Source organism: Echiichthys vipera (genome assembly GCF_963691815.1).
Source record: "Echiichthys vipera genome assembly, chromosome: 2".
In the NCBI taxonomy this organism is placed as follows: domain Eukaryota; kingdom Metazoa; phylum Chordata; class Actinopteri; order Perciformes; family Trachinidae; genus Echiichthys; species Echiichthys vipera.
Genome location: NC_139827.1, coordinates 4854895 through 4882532, shown reverse-complemented (window position 1 = coordinate 4882532; position 27638 = coordinate 4854895). Strand labels below are relative to the sequence as shown.

Genomic DNA, 27638 nt, shown 5'->3' with positions numbered 1-27638 from the left:
CGGTCAAACCCTGCCTCTGTGTGTGTTGTGTGTTAAAGTGCGTGTGTGTGCGTGTGTGAGGCTGCAAGTGTGTGCCTATCGCAGACTAGCAGGCACGGTCGCTGCTGCACTCTTATTTCAACAGACTCTTTTTCCTTTTAACCTTGCCTTGCCACAGTACTCAGCTCAGGCCTGCTTCTACTTCCACTTCAGGATAAAGAGGGATCAACGCAGGGTGGAACAGAAGAGAACAGCCGGCAGCCTTCCTTCCTTCTCCCTTCCTTCTTTACTCTCTAAACCACCTCATATTCGCTGACAGCTCCTGGCGGACGTGCAGGCAGGATGATAGCAGCGCAGCTTCTGGCCTACTACTTCACCGAGTTGAAGGATGATCAACTCAAAAAGGTGAGTGAAAGTAGGGTTTGTGTTTCGCTGTAAGGGCAGTGTAATGTGACAGCAGCCTTGTGTGGACAGCCATGGATGCCGGTTAGCAGTAGCTGCATGTCAGCACTGAGCCTGAGGGGCGTATCAGGGCTGGGAGAGCAGGATGCAGCATTTGGGAAGTGAAGGAGGAAGAGGAGGAGGAGGAGGAGGCCATGATGAGCTCTAATTTGGATTTGTCTCTATTTTACTTTGCTCTGGGGTTTGACATCAATGTCCTTGAGAAGAGGGCTGTGTTCAGTGATGGTGGTGCTGCAGACAGACCCTCATTACAGTTAAGAGTGTTTCCGGAGCGTCGGTTGCCAGGGCGTCTGAAGCAGACAGGTGTCTGTGAGCGGCAAAGTCGTGAGCGATGCAATCCCCTCCCTCCCCTCTCCTCCACTCCACTCTCTCGTTACCTCTGGCAAAGACAGCACTGAAGAAACCTGAGAGCCTGTTGGTGATGCAAAGAAATCAGCCACTGCACAGGGATGAGGGGCCGGTGACATGAGGAGGGGAGGTTAGGTGAGATGGGGCAGTCATGTGATGTCATGCATGATGTCACAGTGCAGTAGATGCACGTGCCTCCGCTGAAGTGTGTTGGCGGATTTTACAACTGTGTCTAATGAGGTATGACTCAGTTGTCCTGGATACAACTGCATATTAAAGGGTTGAGCAGCAGCCAGAGATGACTTCATGACTATAATGCAAGTGTGCAAAGAAATTAGCAGAATTAGCATCATAATATAGAGTTTAAACTTTTTTTTCATCCACTGATGTTCAGCCAAGCACTCTTATAACACACAACACTTTATTTAAAACGCAGTGGGGATTAAAAAAAGTATACCGAGAAAATTAATAAGCCAGGGCTAAATTTAGGGGGAGCAGGCATAAACAACAATGGCGCCTTGGGTTTGAATATTGAAGACAGGAAAGGAAATCAAACAGTACGGCTTTGATTAAAGGTTGGAAAAGTCTTGTCTACAATATGTAGAGAATTTAGAGTAATGTGAGGAACTCATTGAATTGTCTTGTCTTAAAGTTTGAAAAATTCAATTAAATTTTATTCATAGTGCCAAATCATGACAAAAGTTATCTCAGGACACTTTACAGAGTAGGTAAAGACCACACTCTATGACTTATTTATGATTTACAGAGACCCAACAATTCCCCCGTAGAGTACGGTGGCGTTGAAAACCTTCACTATAACAGACAGGAACGCCAGACAGACCCAGCTCTGTGGAGGACGCACATCTGTCTGCACCGTGCAAAGAGTGCAAATATTAAAAACTACGACATTAACACAACTTTAAAGCAGTAATTCAGTTTTTCCTCTTCTGATTTACGACGTATTATGATGATTTACAGTTTCACAGATTATTCCCTCTTTGATATCTGGAAAAACACAACTTGGAAACGATTATTAAAAAAGATATTGGCGTTACAAAAAATGTTGGAAGAAGCAGATGCAGAATTAAAGTCGTAGTGTTGGCACACAGCCTCGCAGGATTGAAGGCGAAAGTGATTTGTCTCCTGGAAATACTAAATTCAGCACTCTCTCTCTCATTTGAATGTCTGTACTGCACATTGCATTAGTCATTTTAACAGGTAAATAACAACAATAATATTAATAATAATAATAATAATAATGACACAGAGTTGCCTGAGAAACAAACATGTGGACAGTCTGACCTCTGCCGTGCCCCGATGGCATGTACTGTGTGATTATGCAACAATAGGGAATGTGCAGGCCTAATCCCCCATATCAAACGCCCCATTAACAGATGCTACTGCTAATGTTGCTATTCTAAACAAGCCGATTATGTTGCTGCATTGTTTGTTATTGCATTTCACAGTTTATTCCTTCAACTTTGTGCTGTACTGCGGTAATTCAGCCACTTGTGTCTCGTGTTAGCATGTTGAGTCCTGGTTGAGGCTCCCTCTCTGAGTCAAGTGAATCAATCGATTGACTTTTTGACGAACACTCAGCCTCCGCACCCAATCTCTCATCATGACTCTCTTATTATTACTCTCTTATTATTACTCTCTTATTTAAGTAAGTGCTAAACACATAATTTTTTCAGGTCAACTCACAGTGCGTTTTAGTGTTTATACCACGTTGACATGTCATCCATAGTTGTTCAAACAGTAAGTTAACCAATAACCAGTCATGGTAAAAGTACTCGGATGTTACAAGTAAAGGCATGGACGTATTCTTAAACAACAGGGCCCTGGGCACAGACATGTAAGAGCCCCCCCAACTCTGTCTACATAGGAACAAGAACAAAGAGTCTACTTTTAGTTGTATTGTATTCATTTTGTTTGTCTTTGTGGTCATTTAACCTCTATTTTTATTTGTTTTGTACGTCTTTGTGGTGATTTTGCATCTATTTGTAGTCATTTTGCATCCTTCTGTGATTGCTTTGCATTTATTCTTAGTCATTTTGCACCTTTTTTTTGGTGGTTTTGCATCTTTTTTTAGTCGTTTTGCATCTTTTTGTGGTGGTTTTACATCTACCATTAGTCATTTTGCATCTTTTTGTGCTGTTTGCATCTGTTTTAGTCATTTTGCATTTTTTGTGGTGGTTTTGCATCTTTTTTTAGTTGTTTTGCATCTTTTTTTTCACTTTGTGGTCATTTTATATTTATTTTAATCATTTTGTGTCTTTGCCATCATTTTCTATCCCTATGTGGTCTTTTGGTGTCTATTTTCAGTCATTTCACATCTCTTCCTGGTCGTTTTTTGTCTCATTGTGCTCATTTGTGGTTGTTTTGTGGTCGTTTAGCATCTCTTTTTGATAATTTTGTGTTTTTTTTCAGCAACATTTTATGAGTCAGGGCCCCTAACTACTCTTCAGTAATCCATCATGTACAATAGTGGCTTTCAAAATAGAGTATAATTAAATGAAAATACTCAAATAAATGTACTTTGTTTTACCAACATCAGTAATGTTGCCATGGTTACCTGCAGCGTGCATTTCGCGCTGAATTATCTGTGGTTAAATTTTGGGACGGAACTATTTTAAGTTGTATTTCACACCATAACGTGCCCAGGAAACCCCCCACCTTGTACGAGTATGTCTTGTTTTTAATGTGAGGTTTTGAATCCTCCATGATACCCTGTGTTTGTGTCTGCTCCCCAGATCGATAAGTACCTGTACTCCATGCGTTTATCGGATGACACGGTCAAGGACATCATGAACCGGTTCCGCAGGGAAATGGAGAACGGGCTCGGCCACGGCACCAGCCCCACTGCCACCGTCAAGATGCTGCCCACCTTCGTCAGGTCCATCCCTGACGGATCAGGTAACGACAAACAAAAACACATTGTGACAAATAAACGTGGGATTTTAATTCAGGTGCCCGATACGGCTCACAGAGTCCTAAACGTTATCAAGGTTCAAGGGCCGTCCACAACAAAAATTATAAATGTATATAACACAAGTGGAAGGCAGAGTCCACACTACAACTATGTCAACGACATAGGTGAACAGTATCGATAGGTTTAATACACTGAGATAAACGTATATGAGAGACACACAGCACTAAGAGTTTATTTGTAAAACTGTAATCAAGACGAAGAGTGTCGCTGTTTTGCAGAAGTAACACATCACCACCTATACTGTAACAGTGTGTTAAAGCAGCGCCTGACGCATCCTGATTCTGTCCGTCCATAAACAATGTGCTGATGTGGTGAAACCGTCGGGCCGGTTGTGTGATGACAGCCTCTTTGTGTTGTCCTCTGGATTTGGACTCAGTAGGTCACTATTGTTTTAGGGCCCCGAGGCCCAACAGTGCAACTGGCCTGATCACGCTCCATACTCTGACACCCAACAGTTTTATTGGTTTGAATTTAAAGTTGCAGTCTGTAAAATGTTCATCTAGTTAATTGTCTGTTAAAGCAATTCTTACCTTTCTGGCATTTTGACACTTTTCTTTTGCAATCTTAAAATGCTCCTAATAAGCGTTATTCTTTTTTGTGATTTTTAGAAGCTTTAGCATCGTGAATAAAGACGTCAATGAGTCTTTTTCCTGGTTAAATAAATAAAAATTAACAGTGAACAATAACGCAGCTACCGGGAAAACAATCAAGAACAAACAAGAAATACAAAATCAATGGTGTAGCTATTTCGGCTCTGTGTCTAGCTAATCTTTGACGAAGTAGGAATATTTAAATGTGCTAAATGTCCTTAGCAAAAATCGCCTGCACACACAAATAACACCGAGTGGCTGTCAGACATACCGTGGGCCGAACAAGGCCAGAGGAGAGCGACAGGGTTGCTTCCACATTATAAATAGCCTCAGGTTCAAACGACAACATGAGGTCGGAGGGAGTTGAAGCTGATAGACATTTTAGAGCCTCTGACAGCAACAACAGACATGATGGGAAGGGTTGCCGTGGCAATCAGAACAACAGATGACTCTTCCGACCACTGTAACGCGTACAGGTGCAGCTCAAATAATTTGGAAATTGGGTAAAAGTTTTTTCCCATTAAAAGTAAATATTTTATATATGTTTTTGTTTGTTTTACTTTGGGTGATCAAAGCTTACAGCTCATTTGTCCGTATGGGTCATGTACAGTTTTTAAAAGTACTCTACACTCAGTGTTTGTAAAGCAGCTTCCGAGGTCCTATCATATGTTAAAATCGAGGAAGAACCCTTGTGGTGATTGGCTGCGACTCCGGAGAAAAACTCTCGAGTTGATCCGATCGTCCTAGCCTACGGGAGTCGCCATCTTGTCAGACTTTGATTCCGCCTCATTTCCTCTTACCAAAAAAGGGCATGTATGTGACGTTGAGGGGAGGGAGATACGTCCATCTGACTGACGTTTACCTCCGAGGAGACGTGAGGGCCAGCGGCTAGCTGCCACTCAAGAGGCCACGCCCCTAATTATTCATAAACTTAATATAATCACACAGAATCAAAAGTCAATATCTTACTGTGTGAGGGTTTTTCGACTGAAATCTGGGATAAATGCTTGGTGACAAATCTAAATAGTTTTGTGAATCTAGATGTACAACGTGACCATACCTTCAGCTGCTCTAGCTGGCTCTGAACTTTGCAACTTTTCTTACAATAGTTTATAATTATAATTATGATTAAATAAACATATTTTAGTATAGTTTGTTCTCCACCCATCTGTTTATACTGTTCCCCATCTGTTTATACTGTCCACATTATTATATTGTTTATACTATATTGTGTTTTTATTGCTTATATTATACTTTGCTTATTGTTTTATTATATATTCTTTTCTAAAAATGTACCAAGGGGGAGTAGCACTCCAATTTCGTTGTACGCAAATGCAACGACAATAAAGGCTATTCTATTCTATTCTATTCTATTCGGACAATTGAAATCGATAACTGCGTCTTATTTTACTTCCAACTGCTCCTGTTTTTAACTAGATTTCTCTTTTTTCATTATTCTGTGTCACTTTATTTTTCTGAAATTACGGATTTACTTTTTAAAATGTCTTTTTTATCTCCTTAATATATTCCTGAGTTTAAATAGAGGTTATAATTTATGGGCCTTTCTGAACACTCAAGGTCGCCTTACATAAACAATAAAATCACTCAGTCATCGTCATCATACAGTCACTGAATCAGACATTCATTCATTCATTCATCTTCAACCGCTTATCCCGGGGTCGGGGTCGCGGGGGTGCTGGAGCCGATCCCAGCTGACATCGGGCGTGAGGCGGGGTCCACCCTGGACAGGACGCCAGTCTATCACAGGACACATAGAGACGTACAGAGACAGACAACCATTCACACCTATGGTCAATTAACCTAACATGTGCATGTCTTTGGATTATGGGAGGAAACCAGAGAACCCGGAGGAAACCCACGCAGACACGGGGAGAACATGCAAACTCCGCATAGAAAGGCCCAGGCTGGGATGCGAACCTGTGACCTTCTCACTGTAAGGTGACAGTGCTAACCAATGAATCAGACAATTAAACAAAACTACATAATACTAATAGGACTGCACCATATGACTGACAGGACTTGATTAAAAGATTTAAATGTAATAAAAGTTACTCAGTCAACAGACTTCTCCTGTCACCAGACCTGATGAGCTGCAATAAATTAAAGAAAAGCCAGTGTGCATATACACTTGCACCGAGGTTATAGTCGGACACGGTCTGTTACAATGGACACATGCTCTGCAGCAAATCAGTAACACTTCTATATGTCAAGCGCCAAACACATCTCATTCCATTCAGGTCATTGAGATTACTAGCACAATGCAGTAAATGCAATGCAGGATGTCGTAGATGTTTTTCTGGTAACTGAAAAGGTCACAGGTTTGATCCCTGCAACAGGAAAGGTACATCCACACTCACTATCATGTGTTCTGTTGAGAGATACTTAATCCTTCTGTGCTCTAGATCAGTGCCAGATAAATGCCTTAAAGCTACATTAAATCATTGGCAATCAAAGAGAGCTACGGCATTAAATACATTAAACAGAAATATATTCATTACAAGGTGTATGTCCATATTTGAGTAATGAAATTAACTCCAGGTTATGTTTAATTTGAGGATCCATTTACGTTTTTGGCTTCTTGCCTGGAGTGAGAGTCTAATTCAGCACCTGACTTGTGTGTCTTCTCTTTTCTTTCCCGGGTTTTAGTTTCTGCAGGGTTCAGGTTATTCTGGTCGTTTCTATTACACTACTTTTAATCATAAGTTTGTGAGGTTTATTACACTCTCGGGTCACAGATCTGGACTCTGCGGAGACAATGCACACATGATTTGCATTCCAGCTAATGGCGTGACAAGTGAACCTGTTGAGGCATTGAGTGAAGCACATCGCTTCACGCCAGTGTTACTAAAATACCCATGATCGTGCAATCGCAAGCACAAATGTGAGCTTTACTTTGGTGGTGACTGTCTAGTATTATATTATTTCTATTCTACTGCACACTACTAATCAAACTCTGTCGCTTAACCTTGTAATTTTTCACTTACTCTGTCTTTAATTGCTCTTATATTGTTACTTCTACTTTATCTGTTAATTCATAATTTTTATTTTTTTCCCATTTATTTTCTTATTTCTGTGTTTGTGCTGCTGCAACACCTGTATTTCCTCTCTGGAGATCAATAAATTCATGTAATTTAATGTAAAAATGTCCAAAAACGGAGCTTTTATGAGGCTAAAAGTTGATACAGGCGTTAGCTCAGTGCTAACACATAATTAGAATTACTATTAACGTGCTAAAGGAAATTAGCTTTGCAAATATCACATCATCCTAACAGGGAAAACATCTCCTATAGCTAGCATAACTGCTACAACCACGCTAATTATAAAGCCTGTTAGCTCAATGCTAACACATAATTATAAAAGAATTACTTTTAGCGTGCTAAGGGAAATTAGCTTTGTGAATATCACATCATCCTAACAGGGAAAACATCTCCTATAGCTAGCATAACTGCTACAACCACGCTAATTAAAAAGCCTGTTAGCTCAATACTAACACATAACTATAAAATAATTACTATGAACGTGCTAAGGGAAATTAGCTTTGTGAATATCACATCATCCTAACAGGGAAAGCATCTCCTATAGCTAGCATAACTGCTACAACCACACCAATTTAAAAAGCCTGTTAGCTCAATGCTAACACATAACTATAAAATAATTACTATTAACGTCCTAAGGGAAATTAGCTTTGTGAATATCACATCATCCTAACAAGGAAAACGTCTCCTATAGCTAGCATAACTGCTACAACCACGCTAATTAAAAAGCCTGTTAGCTCAATGCTAACACATAACGGGTATGACCATTATTCTGTGTTTTATTTTGACAGAAAAGGGGGACTTCATCGCTCTGGACCTCGGAGGGTCCAACTTTCGCATCCTGCGAGTCAAAGTGACGCAGGACAAGAAGCAGCCGGTTCAGATGGAGAGTCAGGTCTACGAGACGCCTGATGACATCATCCACGGCAACGGGACACGGGTAAACACAAATAATTCTTCCTTCACTCTCTCTCTCTCTCTCTCTCTCTCTCTCTCTCTCTCTCTCTCTCTCTCTCTCTCTCTCTCTCTCTCTCTCTCTCTCTCTCTCTCTCTCTCTCTCTCTCTCTCTCTCTCTCTCTCTCTCTCTCTCTCTCTCTCTCTCTCTCTCTCTCTCTCTCTCTCTCTCTCTCTCTCTCTCTCTCTCTCTCTCTCTCTCTCTCTCTCTCTCTCTCTCTCTCTCTCTCTCTCTCTCTCTCTCTCTCTCTCTCTCTCTCTCTCTCCCCCTCCCTGACACTTAAACACTCACGACTGAGACCCGACACTCAACTGTTTCCACTCAAATACATTCAGTGTTTGTAAAGTAGCTTCCGAGGTCCTCTCGAGGATCACAGTGTGTAAAACGACACCCCCTATAACGCTGCAGAATAATGGCGGTGAAGTCAGCACAGACGCTGACCTTCACTGAACTTGCAGAGAACAGCTGGCAGTCGCATTGTAACACGATAGCCAAAACACCAGAGCCTGTCTGGGGCCGTGTGATTGGTCCAGAGCATGACTCGACACAGACAGAGCAAAGACAGATGCTGTTTAATGAAATGTCAAAGAGGACAGCTGCCCAAAAATGTAACGTGCTATATGAACAGGTTTGTTTTATAATAGAGGGATTTGGTAAAATATAAACATTATAAATATGAAGCAGCCTTTAATAAAGTGAAACATGCAAAAGGAAATAGTTTAGGAGGTTAAGTTTAGCCTCCTGCTAATCGTAGCCAAAGGCTCACGGTTGGATGGATGATTAGACAATGGGCCCCTGGGCTTTACTTTGAGTCGCTTTGTAGTCATTCTGTTTCTCTTTGTGGTCATTTTACGCCCATTTTTATTTGTCTTTCTAATTGTTTTGCAACTCTGTGATTGTTTTACATCTATTTCTAGTCATTTTTCTTGTTTTTGCATCTATTTTTTGTCATTTTTCATCTTTTTGTAGCGGTTATGCATCTATTTTTAGTCATTTTTTATCTTTTTGTAGTGGTTTTGCATATATTTTTACTACTTTTTCATGTTTGTGGTGGTTTTGCATCTTTTTTTGTCATTTGTGGCATCATTTTGTTTCTCACTTTGGTCATTTTACATCATTTTGTGTGTCTTCGTCATCATCTATGGTCTATTTTTAGTCATTTACCATCTCTTTGTGGTCATTTTGCATCCCTATAGTCATTTTAAATCTTTCCGTGGTGGATTTAGCCATTTTTAGTCATTTTATGTTCCCGGGATCGTCATTTTGTTCCTCTGTGGTAATTTTACATCTATTTTTAATCATCTTGCATGTCTATATTATCATCTTTGGTCTCTATGTGGTCATTTTGTGTCTATTTTCAGTCATTTAGCATCTCTTCGTGGTCATTTTGCATCCCTACAGTAATTTTTATGGAACTTTATGGTCATTTTTGGTCGTTTTGCGTATACTTGTGGTCATTTAGCATCTTTTTGTGATCATGTTGTGCTGCTGCAGAAAAGCTGTATTCAAATATAATCTTCGTTTGTTATCCTGTAGAAGACTGCAGTACAAACGTCTCTTTTCTCTCTGCAGCTCTTTGGCCATGTCGCAGATTGCCTGGGCGACTTCATGGAGAAGCAAAAGATCAAGGATAAAAAGCTTCCTGTAGGATTTACGTTCTCCTTCCCCTGCGCTCAAACCAAACTAGATGAGGTAAAACGCTTGAACAAATGTGCCGTATAGCTTGAAGTTTAAGGGATAACTAGGGCACAATCTACTTTCAGAGTGTTATTCACTGTTGTCTTTGCGTTTTCAGAAAAGCTAAATGTTAACTGAACTGTACTCTTGGTGCCATTAGAAAGAAGTGTTAATTAATGTGTTGGAAACTGAAGCTGTGGTTGGAATAACAATGTACTGATGTTTCAGGCTTGCCAAGCCCGTCTAACTGTAACTTAAAAGTTTGTCCTTGCACTTGTTTTATAGGCGGTTTTATTGACATGGACAAAGAAGTTTAAAGTCAGTGGTGTAGAAGGCATGGATGTTGTGAGTCTCCTGAACAAGGCCATTAAGAAAAGAGGGGTGAGTTCATTTTTCTTTAAACTATTTAAGTATGACAATACCATAGTGATTATTTTACCAGTCAAAATGCAATATGTTTTTTTTGTGGTACACTTTTTAAAATGACTGGTCCATCCAAACTCTTTCCCCAGGACTATGACGCTGACATCATGGCAGTGGTGAACGACACGGTTGGCACCATGATGACCTGTGGATTTGACGATCAGCGCTGTGAAGTAGGCATCATCATAGGTAAAGACACACACTCCATTTTTAAGGACAAACAATGAAGTGGATTACATAAACTGATGGGGAAAAGATGTAGTTGCAGACCAGTTCTGCATCTACATACAAAGGGCAGTTTTGTTTGAATCTTATCAAAAAAAGTTGGCACAAAGCACCTCGCAGTACCATGACCAAAGTTCTACATGTGGGGGCGCCAAAGGCATTATAACTCAACGGGACGCACAGAGCAGAAGGTCATGCTGCTCTGCCTCCTTTCAGGAACAGGAACAAACGCCTGCTACATGGAGGAGCTGCGTCACATCGATCTGGTGGAAGGAGACGAGGGCCGGATGTGCATCAACACCGAGTGGGGAGCCTTCGGGGATGACGGGTCCCTAGAGGACATCCGCACAGAGTTCGACCGCGAGATCGACAGGGGATCCATCAACCCGGGAAAGCAGCTGTAAGTTTTTTCCTTCAAGAGCTTTATTTATACAAGCAAGGGTTTTACCAAGAGAGCATAGTCTTTATGAGAAATGCCCTGCATGAATAAATAAATAAATACATACATACGGAAGAGAATTGTGACACCCTAGAGTACGCCTATAGTTCCTTGGGATCAGATCACGTTTACGCTGGATTCAGTGAAGCATCATGATTTGTAACGGATTCAGGTTTTCGTTCTCATCATTGTCGCCTTTATGTGACTGTTGAGTGTTGATTGGCCTTCTCTGCACAATTATAGATGGGAACACTGGTGTTTTCTTTACAAGGCAATCATTATTTATGTTCTCTCGTAACACCAAGAGCTGTAGTCTCAGGCTCCATAGATCGATTATGAACGCCATTTCTCGTCTTTCTTAAAGTGCCTTTAAAAGACATTTGCACCCTTGTCCTGGTATAAATTAGAGAGTCGTCTTACAGTGAATCACCTTCCAAGTATGGGAGATTTTAAAACTAGGACTATTGACTCTTGAATGCATGTCCTCTCACTGAACGCAGCTGGTGATTATAATGCAATGATGTGTCGTGCCAAACTGTTTTAACTGCTTTTATGTTTGTTTGGTTGCTTTCAAGTGTGTACTTTATGTGGACCTACTGTGTTGCTCTCTTGGATAGGATCCCCTTGCAAAAGAGATTCTGAATCTAAGTGGGTTTGTTCCTGGTTAAAGAAAGGTTCAATAAAAAGAATACAAACTTATTCGGATCATAATCAACAAATGCAACAGGAGCATCTTCTTTGCTTTCTGTGTTGTGTGTGTTATTGTATATTGAGCGTTCTTGAGTCCAACACTCACCCTACAGTAGGTCTTCTCAAACTGCTTCCTGCCAACGCTGCCGTCTTCTTCTCTGCTCAGGTTTGAGAAGATGGCCAGTGGGATGTACATGGGAGAGCTGGTTCGACTCATCCTGGTCAAGATGGCCAAAGAGGGGCTGCTATTTGAGGGACGGATAACCCCCGAGCTTCTGACGAAAGGAAAGATCGAGACGAAACATGTGTCTGCCATTGAAAAGTGAGTAAAGCACAAGAGAAAACTATGACCTCGATTTGTTGTCCTGGGAAACATGTTTGCAGAAAGTTTTCACTTTGCTTTTGCTTGTTGTTCTACGACAATAGAGATGAGGTTTTGAATAATGTGAAATACTTGTCATCTTAGGACTAAAGAGGGGCTAAAGAAATGTATGGAAATCCTCACGAGGCTCGGGGTGGAGCCCTCCGATGAAGACTGTCTGGCCGTGCAGCACGTGTGCACCATTGTGTCCTTCCGCTCGGCGAATCTGATCGCCGCAACACTGGGAGGCATCCTCTGCCGTCTCAAGGAAAACAAAGGAGTCGCACGCCTACGCACCACCGTGGGCATCGACGGGTCTCTCTACAAGATGCACCCTCAGTGAGTATTCTTTAAAAAGGAGAAGAGGGAGGACAGTGATGTTGGATATTGACAGATCTACAGCCACCCAAATGTCCCCCCCCCCCCCAAAAAAAACCAAACAACTAGATCAAGGCAAGGAAACATGATCCTCTGAGGAATATGGAGGATGCAGAGCAGACATTGCTTTTAGGAGTGGGAAGTTTTCCCATAAATCAGTCATTAAAAACAAAAAAATAATAATTTCTGCTCTTTTAAGTCGGGTAGATGTTTCTTCATGACAACAGAGCCGCAACAATGTTGTTGCCAGTTGACTGAATCGCAAACTAATAATTGATTATAGTCGTTTTAGTAATTTTTTAAGGAAAAAAAAAGGTAAAAACGTCTGATTCCAGCTTCTTAAATGTGAATATTTCTTGGTTTCTTTCCTCCTCTGAGACAGGAAACTGAATATCTTTGAGTTGTGGACAAAACGAGACATTTAAAGACGTCGTTTTGGACTCTGATCCACATTTTTCAACATTTTAGACACATTCGAAAAGGAGCGAGAATAATTAATTCCACCTCATTAATTAGGAATAGTTAATTTCTAATATTATTCACCACTCATCTTTACTTATAACAAGATATAAATGAATTGCCACATATTTATATTTAATAATACAATGTCTTAATTGTAATATACCTATTCAATGTAAAATCCAAATAAGTTATAAAGTTTAATATATAAGTAGCATTAAAATACAGGTCATTGGTTTGAAAAAATAAGAGATCGGCATTCTCACTTTGTAATAAATATTAGGAAATAGCCACATTAATGTTGTAATAATATCTATTTTCTGTATTTATGTTGACACTTTAAAATCATAAAAAAAATAATCATAATCATAAAGTAGCAGTGTAATAATATGAAATAGTGTCAGTTCACAGTGAAAAGAGGTATCATGTAATACCGTCACCTTCACATCTAAAGAGCATTTGGTGTTGAAGCAAAGATTAATACTGCGTGTCTCTCATAAGGATCTCTTTTGCTCTCTGAACAGATACGCTCGCCGTCTGCACAAGACAGTGCGCCGCTTGGTCCCAGACTCAGATGTCCGCTTCCTGCTGTCTGAGAGTGGGAGTGCGAAAGGCGCCGCCATGGTGACGGCAGTGGCGTACCGTTTGACAGAGCAGGCGCGCCAGATTCAGCAGACGATGGCAGAGTTCCGGCTGAGCAAAGCGCAGCTGTTAGAAGTGAAGAAGCGCATGAGGGCGGAGATTGAAAGAGGCCTGAAGAAGAGCAGCCACAAGGAAGCTACAGTCAAAATGTTGCCCACTTTTGTCCGAAGAACACCAGATGGAACAGGTGACTAAAAATGATCCATATGCAGACAGGTGGGAGGGGAAGGACCCTGTAGTGGAGCTTGTTTCCTTGTACAGAATATAAATGCAACTTATCCAGAGTTTTTCCTGCAGAGAGGAAAGAAAAACAAATCTCTAAACTGACGAAAATCATGACCGAAAGAACGAGGTCACGGGTACAAGAGGCCGAAATGGGTTTTCTCAGGAGGGTGGCTGGAGTCTCCCTTAGAGAGAGGGGGAGAAGTTCAGCATCCGTGAGGAACTCGGAGTAGAGCCGCTGCTCCTTTGCGTTGAAAGGAGCCAGTTGAGGTGGTTCAGGATCATCTAGTAAGGATGAACCCTGGGCGCCTCCCTAGGGAGGTGTTCCAGGCACGTCCAGCTGGGAGGAGGCCTCGGGGAAGACCCAGGACCAGGTGGAGAGATTAGATCTCCACACTGGCCTGGGAACGCCTCGGGATCCCCCAGTTAGAGCTGGTTAATGTGGCCCGGGAAAGGGAAGTTTGGGGTCCCCTGCTAAAGCTGCTGCCCCCGCGACTCGACCCCGGATAAGCGGATGAAGATGAGATGAGATGAGATAAACTGACGAAAAAGAACTGAGAATAAAAATAGCATTTCAAACTAGGGAATAATCTTATTCATTATTGATTAATCTGTCGATCATTTTCTCCACTAATCAATTACATTTTAAACCAGAAAAAGGTGGAAAATGTGGATCAGAGTTCTCCCAAACTCCAAGAGTATTAGTATTATATTTTTATCTAGTTTTTAATGATTATATAGTGTAATCACCAACACAGTTATCACAATATGAGAATGGTGAAATCTTTTTTTCAAAGCAATGACCTGTATTTTAATGCTACATATTTTTGTTTATATATACATATACACATATATACACACACACACACACACACGTCTCCAAATGTATTGTGTCCACAACTCAAAGATATTCAGTTTCCTGTCACAGAGGAGGAAATAAACCAGGAAATATTCACATTTAAGAAGCTGGAATCAGAGAATTTGGATTTTCTTTTCCCTTGACTCAAAACAATGAATCCATTATTGAAGTAGTTCATTAATTTAATATCCTCAGCTCAGCGGCCGACTCAACTATTTGCATGTGAGAAAAAAAAGTAGGGAAAAGAGTCAAAAACAGTCACATCCAGCCAAGATTTCAACTTACGGTACAATCGTTCACAATCAGGTGGAGAGTCAGCGCACAAGCAGCAGACTGAAGTTAATTTGACGGGACATGTTTTAACCATGTTTGCTAACAGATGAGCTACCGGGCGCCCCTGAGGCTCCCTACTTAAACAGTTTGTCTACCTGGCAGTTTTCCAAAATCATCGCCGCATTATCACAGTGAACACAAGTAAATCAGGTTCTCCATATTTACATTTAAAAACCCCTCCGTGAAACTGTCATCGTATATATCTCTTTTGACTAGTGACAGAGGAGAGACTACCATCAAGTCTAGACAAGTTTATAGAGATTTCAAAGCCATGTCATATTTGTTTCTGTTAGTTAGGTTTTTAAATTATTTAAAAGCCCCTAACCCTGTGATAGACTGGCCTCCTGTCCAGGGTGGACCCCGCCTCACGCCCAATGTCAGCTGGGATCGGCTCCAGCAACCCCGCGACCCCGACCCCGGGATAAGCGGTTGAAGATGAATGAATGAATGAATGAATGAATAATAGCCCCTACATACGATACGCGTTAAAAAAATGCCTTGCGCCAGCTGTTCCTATGGAGGAGGTGGTAGCGCCCAATGTAGCGGCAGCGCCAGAGGAAGCAGCGTGCACCGCTCAGATTTGCCTCTCTGACGCTGCACTCAAAGTTCAAATCAGTTTCACTTTGACCTAGTTACCGCTGACCTTTCAGAAGCGCAACCAATGAGATAGAAAATTTGCGTGTGACGTGTATGTTTCATAGGCAACTAGAGCGACATCAAGCCGGTTAGTAAGATGGAGGAAAAACTGTTTGTGTGTCCGCGTTACCCAAACTATTTAACGTTACATTAAAGTCGTATCTCTCGGAAGAAAACGTAATGCTTGGAGATTTATAACACCACACCACACCACTTTATTCAGTTGTACTTTATTCAGTTGTACTGTCACTTACTTCAGTAAGTAATGCTGCTATACTACACTGTCACTTTATACCACCACTACATCACTTTATTTATTAATGGTTTACTGTAACTATCTGCTGATACACTTACTGTGCTTTAGGACATGCTGCTACATTTCACTGTGGTTTACTGTCACTTAGTTCTGTAGGACATGCTGCTACATTTTTAACATTTTTAACACTTATAACTTATCGCTCCTTCTCACTTATCTAGTTTGTACTTATTTTATTTCAATCTGCTGCTAAACTGCACGCTGCGTATTGTTGTATATTGTATATACCTACGCTTAACCACGATTTCTGTTGCACTCTGTCACACTTGGTTCATTGCTTGATTTATCTGACGTTAGCTTTATTTTGATTTGATTTATGTTTATGCTTATTGTTACTCTGATCCTTTTCCGCCTTTGTATTGAAACTGTTGCAAAATAATTTCCCTCGGGATAAATAAAGCTTCTTGAATCTTGAATCTTGAATCTTGAAGCAGTCACACTAGGTTTGTGAATAGGCGGTTTATGAGCTAACGGTTGTTACAATGCTAACGTTAGTGGTTTACTGGATCTCTGCGTCCAACCTTGCGGTGAGCCCAGCATAAAAAGGCTATCATGTGAAGGCCTCTTAAGTGTCAGAGAAATCAGAAAGTAGCATTTATTCAATCAACACTGTGGAAGAAAACTTATATCCAACTTAACGCCTTTCTTGTTGTGACACAGAGAACGGCGATTTCCTCGCTCTTGACCTCGGAGGGACAAACTTCCGCGTGCTTCTGGTAAAGATCCGCAGCGGGAAGAAGCGATCGGTGGAGATGCACAACAAAATCTACGCCATTCCCATAGAAGTCATGCAGGGCACAGGAGAAGAGGTGAGGATTCTGGTTTCTTCGCAGACGATGTATTTCCATTTCTGCTTAAATGCAAAATGCATCTAAACATGTTTTGTCGCACCATGGAAAATAAAGTAATAAGCAAAAATAGCCAAGTCTCCAAGCGTACAAACCACTAAGAAGCATTTGTCTCTTTGCAGCTCTTTGACCACATCGTGCACTGCATCTCCGACTTCCTGGACTACATGGGAATGAAAAGTGCTCGCCTGCCGCTGGGTTTCACCTTCTCCTTCCCCTGCCACCAGACCAGCTTGGATGCAGTATGTTCATCACATAATATCAAAAATAGAACATGTATCTTCTTAAATAGGAAGCAAGAAATCCAAGTTGAAAAGGTTTAGTAGTTTCAGTGGATGAGCAACTCAAGAACCTTTGCTCAAGGAAATATAACCAATCCACTGTCTCCATATACATTTCCCCTCGTGTACAGGGTTCCAAGAGTTGACCTTGATTATTATTTTGTTTTACTATCAAAGTCGTTTTTGTTAGATTTGCCCAATTAAGTCTCATGTGCTCTGCAGGGTATCCTCGTAACCTGGACCAAAGGCTTCAAGGCCACGGACTGTGAGGGTGAAGATGTGGTGGAGCTTCTTCGAGATGCGATCAAGAGGAAAGAGGTAATGGCAAACAGCGAGTACGTCTGATCACCGTTAGGTATCATGTCACTAGAGCTGCAGCAACGCAGACACCAACACAAACAAACACAGTTCATTTCATGGGACAAATCAGTCTAACTGCCACTGAGAGAGAAAGTAGGGTATGCTCAAAGTAAGTTTAAACCATAATAATGGACATTGCCAGTTTTGCAGTCAGGAGATTGGCATTTGACCTTTGTCATGTTCGTATAATGAGTCAGAAGTGACCATATTTGGACTAGAAGGAGGAGCTGAGAGGGAGATCTATGCACGTAAAAAAAAAAAAAAGAAAAAGAGGGAAACTTTTACAGATTTTAAAACGGCGAAGCTTCGGACTTCCCATAGAACTTTAACGTAGCATGAGCAGTGCAAGTTAAACAGAGCGACGATAATGCAGGAAGCTCAGCTTATACCGAATAAAATGATCAATCAGACTTTTATCAGAAATGAGAATCGGATATTGAAGAGTTTCAAGACCTGGTGTAATTATTTTACATTTTATTGTGCCATACGTCTATGATGAGCATTTTAAGATTACAAAAGAAAAGCGTAAAAATGCCAGAAAGGTAAGAATTCAAGTTACCAGCTAATGCTAGCGCTAACTGGCTAGCTCGGAATACTGATCGAGACATTTTTAGGCGACCAAGATGTTACAAATCAACTCTGATGAAGTGAAAACATACTGTGAGGGTTTAAAAAGTTATAGACTATTTCAAAAACAGTACCGTGGGTGTGTATCATTAAGCTTCTATCCTGATTGCTATGGTAGCCCCGCCCTAACACATCCCCTGCTTTATGGTCCATTTGACTCTAAATGGGATCATAATTTACTAAATGAACATCATGATGTATTGAAGGACACGTGAAACTAGAGATTGAGACCATAAACTCAATTGGTAGGTAATAAATCAAGTGAGAAGTTTAGGCTCATTCTCTCATTTACTTCTATACAATCACACTTCTTTATGGAGCCAGTGCAGTCTCCCCCTACTGGACATTAGAGAGAATGCAGCTTTAAGTGGAGTCTCCCCCTACTGGACATAAGAGAGGACGCAGCTTTAAGTGGAGTCTCCCCCTGCTGGACATTAGTGAGAATGCAGCTTTAAGTGGAGTCTCCCCCTGCTGAACATTAGAGAGAATGCAGCTTTAAGTGGAGTTTCCCCCTGCTGGACATTAGAGAGATTAGAGAGAATGCAGCTTTAAGTGGAGTCTCCTCCTACTGGACATTAGAGAGATTAGAGAGAATGCAGCCTTAAGTGGAGTCTCCTCCTACTGGACATTAGAGAGAATGCAGCTTTAAGTGGAGCCTCCTCCTGCTGGACATTAGGGAGAATGCAGCTTTAAGTGGAGTCGCCCCCTACTGGACATGAGAGAGAATGTAGCTTTAAGTGGAGCCTCCCCCTGCTGGACATGAGAGAGAACGCAGCTTTAAGTGGAGTCTCCTCCTGCTGGACATTAGAGAGAATGCAGCTTTAAGTGGAGTCTACCCCTGCTGAACATTAGAGAGAATGCAGCTTTAAGTGGAGTCGCCCCCCTGCTGGACATTAGAGAGAATGCAGCTTTAAGTGGAGTCTCCCCCTGCTGGACATTAGAGAGAACGCAGCTTTAAGTGGAGTCTCTCCCTGCTGGACATTAGAGAGAATGCAGCTTTAAGTGGAGTTTCCCCCTGCTGGACATTAGAGAGATTAGAGAGAATGCAGCTTTAAGTGGAGTCGCCCCCTGCTGGACATTAGAGAGATTAGAGAGAATGCAGCTTTAAGTGGAGTCTCCTCCTACTGGACATTAGAGAGATTAGAGAGAATGCAGCTTTAAGTGGAGTCGCCCCCTACTGGACATTAGAGAGAATGCAGCTTTAAGTGGAGTCTCCCCCTACTGGACATAAGAGATTAGAGAGAATGCAGCTTTAAGGCACTTCCACATTATTTTTTATAGGTAAAACTTGGAGCTTTAAAGTAATTAATACAGATTGAGAAGTTTGGGTAATAGTCGAGATATGTCAAACATCTCAGCCCCACAGTATCAATATCTTCCGCTTTCCTATTAGTTTAAATGAACGTCTGACTGCTGCTTTGCTGACGCGCTGAGGCAGACCAACGCACCTTGTATATAGTTTCTGTGTAGCTTCGATTGTTGTCTCACGTTGCCTCAAAAACCTACTTATAAAAAGGTCTGACTGACAGATAGATGCAGCTGACTGGCTTTCAGCCAACCCTCTGCAGCATTAGCAGTGTTTTTCAATGGGATTAAGAGCTCTCAGTGCTAAAGTCCTTTGGCATGATGTGTTTGTTATGTCTGCTCTGCTGCGTGTTCCTTCTGTGCAGAACTTCTGTTAGTGTAAAAAAGAAAATGCTTCCCATAGGACAAAAACAAACCCTGTAAAAGACCACCAGAAGTGTGAATTTAATACAACCTACATTGTATTAGTTTATCTTGACTGAACATAGACACTCAACAGCACCCATCACGGCCCAGCGCATACAATACTAAACTATTAAAGCCCTTGTGAGCTACTTTGTAGTCATGTTACGTCTAGTTTTAGTAATTTTGAGTCCCTTTGGCATCTATTTTTAGATTTTTTGACATTTCTATGTGGTCGTTTTGCATCTCTGTGGCAGTTTTGTGTCTATTTTTAGTCATTTTGTGCTTATTTCTGTCATTCTTAGTTACTGTGCAGTTGTTTTACATCAATTTTAAATTATTTTGCATCCCTATGTGACGGTTTTAGGTCTATTATTAGTCATTTTGTATCTATTTTAGTCATTTTAGATCTACTTTTAGTTATTTTGTATCTACTTTTAGTCATTTTCAGTCACTTCGTAGTTATTTTACATTTATTTTTAGTCATTTTGCATCCCTATGTAGTGGGTTTAGGTCTTTCTTAGTCTATTTGTGTCTATTTTAGTCATTTTGGATCTACTTTTAGTTATTTTGGATCTACTTTAAGTCTTTTTCAGTCACTTTGTAGTTATTTTACATTTATATTTAGTCATTTTGCATCCCTATGTAGTGGGTTTAGGTCTATTCTTAATCATTTTGTGTCTATTTCAGTCAATTTGGATCTACTTTTATTCATTTTATACAAAACTGAATCCTGTATTATGAATAAACAAATTTTAGTGTCAGTTTTGTGTTCAGGAAGTTGTGTCTATTCATCATCACTTTTGAGTTTCTTATATCAATCTCCGCCCTTTTAGATCGAGAACCCAGTGAGTATTAAGTGACTGTAAATCTTTAAACTGGCAGGTAAAGCAGTGCGGGAACTGGAGGAGTGTGTTGTTAAATTAACAGCATGTCATAACACCTGGAAAACCAACTGTCAAGATACTGCGGAAGAGGAGTGTGTGAGTGTGTGTGTGTGTGTCCTGTGCTTTGGTGGAGCTTCCCTGAATTTTGCAGCAGTCTGAAACAGCTTGTGCCTTTTATTTTATTGTGTCGTCTGAACTGCAGTGTGCCCATGTGTGGCGTTTGAAAAGTTCCCGGGCTTTTAAGTCGAGTGAAAACCTGGAAACATACGTGATATTATCCATTAACAACGTGGTTTGGAGCAAAGGAGAAAAACATCATTCTAATCATTTAAAAAGTGACATGATTTGAACTCTACCCTGGACGTGACTTACTGGATTGTAACAGAGAGCATGACTCTTGAGTTGTGAGACTTGTGTAATGTTGTGACTGCAGCGCGTTCATTGTACAGCTGTTTGTTTTCACAGGAGTTTGAGCTGGACGTGGTTGCCATAGTGAACGACACAGTGGGGACGATGATGACCTGTGCATACGAGGAGCCCAACTGCGAGGTGGGGCTGATCGCAGGTGAGTTATCTAACTACATGGAAGAACTCTGTCTTTCCCAGTTCTTGACGACTGTTCATCTTCCTCTTCATTTTTAGTCATTTTACATCTACTTTTAGTCATTTTGGATCTACTTTTAGTCATTTAAAGTCATTTTTGGATCTACTTTTAATAATTTTAAGTCACTTTGGATGTACTTTTTAATCATTTTAATTAATTTTGGATTTACTTTGTCATTTAAAGTAATTTTGAGTCTTTTTGTACGTTTTGCATCTATTTTTAGATGATTTTGCTTCCTTTTGTAGTATTAGTAGATAATTTGTAGTTGTTTTGTGCATGTTTGTGGTCATGCAGCATCTCTTTTAGTTACTCTTTAGTTTTTTTCAGCATCATTTCATGAGTCAGGGCCCCTGACTAATGGCCTCTGGGCCTCTGCCCTGTAGGCCGTTCAGTAATCCATCCATGAAGGAAGCAGTGTCGCGCATCAAGTTTGTGTGAGCAGAGTTCAGAAAATAATTAGATGGTGAACTTGTATACTCACTTTTTGTATATCAGCCCTACTGTTTTTATATTGATCTACAGGACTAAAGGGAAACACTTACTTACAGTTAGAAATGTCATAAATGTTTAGAAAGAGAAAGTCTTGGAAAATGAGGTACGGTTCACGTTTTTTGAGACTGATAGGCTGTGTGTCCTCTCAGGGACCGGCAGTAACGCTTGCTACATGGAAGAGACGAAGAACATCGAGATAGTGGAAGGAAACGAGGGCCGCATGTGCGTCAATATGGAGTGGGGGGCATTTGGAGACAACGGCTGCTTGGATGACATCAGGACAAAGTACGACCAGGCGGTGGACGAGAACTCGCTCAACGAAGGCAAACAAAGGTGAAGACACCTCCAATTTCAATGTTTTACTGCATTGCTAGTTCAACAAAATTTATATAACAGCTATAAGAAGATCTCGTTAAGTGTAGTGTTGTCTTACTGCCAACTAAGATGTGTCCTTGTTCCCGTACACATCAGATATGAGAAGATGTGCAGCGGTATGTACCTCGGAGAAATCGTCAGGCAGATTTTGATCGATCTGACCAAGCGCGGATTCCTCTTCCGGGGGCAGATCTCAGAGACGTTGAAGACAAGGGGCATCTTCGAGACCAAGTTCCTGTCCCAGATAGAGAGGTAAGTGAATCACTTAACATGCTTTACTGGAAGTGATTCATCAGTGCTGTGGCAGTGGCTTTTATGACACATCAGATCCAGAAAGGCAGACAAAACTGTGTCTGTTACAAACCATCATCTTATTTAAAAGGTAAAATACACCCTAGAATACATTTTTTGGGACATTTGGTGGTAAAAAAAAAAATCTTATTTCAGCAGATAAGCAAATTATTCCCATAATAGACAGAAAATGCAATCTCAGCATCAAACCACTGTACATCACTTGTATGACCTTGTTCATAGTTTGCTTCTTATTTTAACTGTTTTAACATGTGAAGCACTTTGTGACTGTCTGTAAAATGTAATATATCAAATAAACACAGTAGTGTTTTTACCAAAATATAGTGAAAATTTACCAAAATATAGTGAAAGTCTAGTGTAAGTGTAACTACTTACTGCCACACAATTCCTTTGCGTACAACACATCACAAATCAATATCTAACAGTGAACTAGTAAAAGCTAAAAACCCTATCAAGGGTTCTGTACGTTTAGTCCCTTAAGTAAACATATTGGCATCAGTGCCACCCTACAGCATGATATAGTATGAACATTAAGAACATGAAAAAACAGATAACTTTTAATTTTGTCATATTTTCTTGTGTGATAATGAAACGATTTAAATGAATCTGCACTAACAACTGTATAAGCAAACAACAAACTCAAATACTGAAATGGGAGCAGACGTGTTTGTCGTCATGTATTATCTATGTATATCAAACAGGACCAGGTTGATTTTCATAATGTAGTAAAATTAAATACTGCCTGGAGGTAGGAAAAACCAGATTAAGTGATATACATCTCTTGATTTGCAGCGTGTTTATAATATATAAACAGTAGTATGATCGAGAGGATAGGCAAGTAAGAGCACATGCTTAAGCAGCATTGTTCGCAGAAAAGTAGCATCTAGAGGGATAACACCCCCAGGTATGAGGGTGGAGGGGGATGCAGTGTGACGACTTGAGTTTATACACTGTTTAAGCCTACCTTAGCCTCTGGGAACAGCTGTGAGGGATCCGGTGACTCTCCTGCTGTTGGCTGACCCCTGACACGCTTTCTCTCTCTCCGCCCTCCGCCCCTCCTGCTCCACAGTGATCGTCTGGCGCTGCTGCAGGTCAGGGCGATCCTGCAGCAGCTGGGGCTCGACAGCACCTGTGATGACAGTATTATCGTCAAGGAGGTGTGTGGCTCGGTGTCCCGCCGCGCGGCTCAGATCTGCGGAGCCGGGATGGCTGCTGTGGTGGACAAGATCCGTGAGAACAGAGGACTGGACCACCTGGATGTCACCGTGGGCGTGGACGGCACGCTCTACAAGCTGCACCCACAGTAAGAAACAGGATAAGAACATAATAAGGGGGCGCGTTTGTGGGAAAAGCATCTCATTCATTCTAAAACCCCACAGAGCGTACTGAATTTTATCAGCCTGCAAAGGTTGTATCTCACTTTCTTGTACCATAATTTCTGAAGAGTGGATGGGACACAAAACTCTGTCGATCTACACAAGGAGAGGCCTCGAAAACCTGATTAAAGCCCCTCAGGAAATAACCATTCTCAATGGCCTTAGATGGGAAAACTACAGCCGAAGCAATTAAATCAATTCATTAAAGGTGGTTGACTGAAACAATGAGTTTTAAATGCGAAACATTCACAGCTTCCAGCTCTTTAGATGACACTTTTCTGCTTTTCTCTGGGTTTTGGATTATCAGTAGAAGGGTTGTTACCTTGCTATTTTGCTTTAACATTAAAAAAAAGTCCTGTACTTAACCACCTGTGATCACCATTGTTTTTTCAATGACAACGTTTTTTGCCACCTTTCATAGAAAAGCAACCTAGAACTGCATTTGATCAAGTCCCTTTTCCTTAAAATCTTTATCTAGCATCTTAGTTCCACTGTAAACGGTGCTACTAGAGGTCTGTCTCATGAAGCAGGATTGCGAACTTGGCCGGACGATTGCACTGACTAACATCCAGAGGAGCTCCTTTAACTTCAGTTCATTCTCTGTTACCCAGGAAGCGTTTTAATACGTCTTCATGAGGCCCTAAATGAGAGCTATAAGTCTTGCATGTACTAGAACAGGGGTGTCAAAGTGATCCAGTAAAGGGCCGTGTGGCTGCAGGTTTTCATTCCAACCGAGCAAGAACACACCTGACTCGACTTATTCAACCAACTGAGTCGCCTTCACACAGTTGGATCAGGTGTGTTTGTGCTTGGTCGGGCTGAAAACCTGCAGCCACAGCGGCCCTTTACTGGATCGCTTTGACACACGTGCACTAGATTATCAATAGAATAGCACTCGCATTAGACTTTTTGCCTCACAGACTTTTTTGGACAAGACGCCGACATTGGTGCTGGATGAGTTAATGATTCTCTGTAAGAAGAGCGGGTCGTCTGCTAATTAGAACAAATACTTAAAACAAACACACTGAAGGACATCTTGCCCAAAAGAGTCATGCTTTTCCATATTATTATCCACTTTAAGGATCCAGTACTCAGCCTTAAGTTGTATTGTGAGTTGAGCACGATGTGTCGTGTTTTCCATTTCTTGTACTAGAAAGCATCTCTCCTCTTTGACTTCAGTAGCAATCTGCCTTCTAACCACAGTTTCCTGTCACTCTCCTCCCTCAGCTTCTCTCGGATCTTCCAGCAGACGGTGAAGGAACTCGCCCCAAAATGTGACGTCAACTTCCTGCTATCCGAGGATGGCAGCGGCAAGGGAGCCGCCCTCATCACCGCCGTGGGCTGCCGCCAGAGAGAGCTGGACGCGCAGCAGCAGTGAGGCGGTCGCACTGAGCCCGAGAACAACAACAACAACCACAACCACCACCCTGCTGCTGCTGCTCTACCGTTACCTTCACGCACCGCACAGCCCAATTCCATCTCCCCATTGGCAGCCGTGACTCCACCTCTGCCCCACCTGGCCCCCGCCACAGCCAGAGAGTCATACTGCATAAATAGGGAATTAAATATCTAAGTATTTATTTATACTGCTACCAGAGGGTTTTATTATTTACATGTTTGTACATTTTCCTCAATAGCGTGTCAGGAATCTGATATATCTAAACTCATTAGGTGTGCAATATTTGTGTACTGCTAATTTTATTTTTATATGGAGGCAAATATATGATGTATTTATATAGCTGAGGCCACTTTGAATCCCAGAGGTCGTTAGGATTTTGCACCATAGACACACAGAAACTTCCGGCACTTTTTATATGTGAGAGTTACAACAGCAGCATTTCAGTGTAACGTCCAAATGAGCGGCGTCCTTCTAACTGAATGACCAAACTCCTCCTTCACAGGCGCCACTGGTTCCGAAAAACCAGTCCCAAAAAAAAAAAGGGCTCCCCGCAAAAGGGTTGAATGCAAGAGTCACGGCTGTTCAAATCATCCTCATTTACGTGCAACATGCTCCCACGATGTGCTTGGCTACTAATCACTTTTAGTGTAACTGTCGATGTAACTCACATATTAAGAGTATTCCCGCAGCACCGCGCCATTTATCCCTCCGGAGTTCAGAGGGTAGAAATGTAAAAGGCCCAAGAAGAAGAAGAAGTGTTAGCGTGTCCTGTTGCTATATTTGTGAAATGCTATACTTTTGGTGTCGTGATGAATTCTTCTACTCCTTGTACGTGCAGAGAATAAATGTTTATTGGGCCCCGAGAAATGAGTGGATACAACGAGCGCTTTTGTGTGTATTTGTGGCTGCGTGTCAAGTGTGTACTATACTGTGACGACCTGTTAGCTTTCAATGTCCAAAAGCTCTGTGGAGACTGCATGCCTTACATTAAGACAAGAGGAGAGTATTGGATCATTTGCTTTTCCCTTTTTTTGTTTTTGTTTTTTACATCAATATAGATTTGTGATCGACACAGTGAACAGTGAATTCATTAAATTATATTTTGTCGTGGAGTATATCCTGGTGTCTTGTTTTTAAAAATGTCCAGCAGGGACAAACAACTTGTGATACTGGACGGGGAACTTGATAAACGAATGTCAGGTACAGAAAATGGCTACAAAGGAAGAGAGAAATTGGCGCGTTATTACCAACAGAGGCTACAAATCTGACAGCTCTATTTGAAGAGCTCTTTTCCAAAACGAGATAAAAGCCAAATTTTTAAAAAATGAGTTTGAGCCACTTTGCTGTTTGCAGAACCTTTTCACTGCTTCATCAGTGTTTCTGCCAAATCTCTATATTTCCTTGTTTAAAATGGTCTCAAGATGCAGTTCCTTTCCAAACCGCGACCAGCACCAAACCTGTTTTTAGCCTAAATGCGATACGTCCTCTCGACCAATCAGAATTCAGCAGGCGTTCTATGCGATCCAACATGGCGGCGCTCTGAAGCGGGAGAGTTTTTTGTTTCGTCCGTCCGTTCAACACATTCAGACTGAGCCATAAAAACCATTTTGACAAGATAAACTGAATATTAACCAAATGTGTGGGTCTGGGTAAAAAATGTAATTTTCCTGAAAACTATTAAAATGGATTTAGAGCGTTTTGGAAAAGAGCTCCTCATTTGTTTAAGGTGAAGGAGTAGTTACGTTAGAAGAAGAATTCCTTTATTTGTCCCGCAATGGGGAAATTAAATTTACACACACACACACACACACACACACACACACACACACACACACACACACACACACACACACACACACACACACACACACACACACACACACACACACACACACACACACACACACACACACACACACACACACACACACACACACACACACACACACACACACACACACACACACACACACACACACACACACACACACACACACACACACACACACACACAGGGGGTTCGGTGCCTTGCTCAACAGCACCTCGGCAGTGCCCTGGGAGATGAACTGGCACCTCTCCAGCCACCACACAGGGACTCGAAATGGCGACCTTCCGGTTCCCGGCCAAGTCACCAGTAGTCACTGAGCTACTGCCGCCCGTTTGACATGTTTTAATATGAATTTAATGAAAATTGTTATAATTATTAATTATGTCTCAGTCATAGAGAAATAAAGAAGCCGCAATGAGAGTATTTGAACTGTTTTCTTCTTTAAAAAAAAAGACTCAAAACCGATGAATCTAAAATCATAATAGTGGGCGATTAATTTA

The 27638-nt window shown here is 41.3% G+C and overlaps 1 protein-coding gene across 2 annotated transcripts; it reads left to right on the top strand.

Annotated features, from left to right (window-relative positions):
- On the top strand, positions 1 to 26410 carry LOC310954082 (hexokinase-1-like). 2 transcript variants are annotated; one of them, XM_083923381.1, is made up of 19 exons: positions 1 to 384; positions 3543 to 3705; positions 8219 to 8367; positions 9955 to 10074; positions 10345 to 10440; positions 10572 to 10671; positions 10924 to 11107; positions 12003 to 12158; positions 12303 to 12536; positions 13559 to 13863; positions 16703 to 16851; positions 17013 to 17132; positions 17394 to 17489; positions 20702 to 20713; positions 21218 to 21317; positions 21998 to 22181; positions 22320 to 22475; positions 23605 to 23838; positions 25139 to 26410. In XM_083923381.1, exons 1-19 carry the CDS (start codon positions 322 to 324, stop codon positions 25287 to 25289), a joined length of 2772 nt encoding a protein of 923 aa, XP_083779507.1. In that variant the 5' UTR covers positions 1 to 321; the 3' UTR covers positions 25290 to 26410. The 2 variants fall into 2 exon arrangements, with proteins under 2 accessions (XP_083779507.1, XP_083779508.1); XM_083923382.1 differs by lacking the exon at positions 20702 to 20713.
- The last annotated feature ends 1228 nt before the right edge of the window (positions 26411 to 27638 follow it).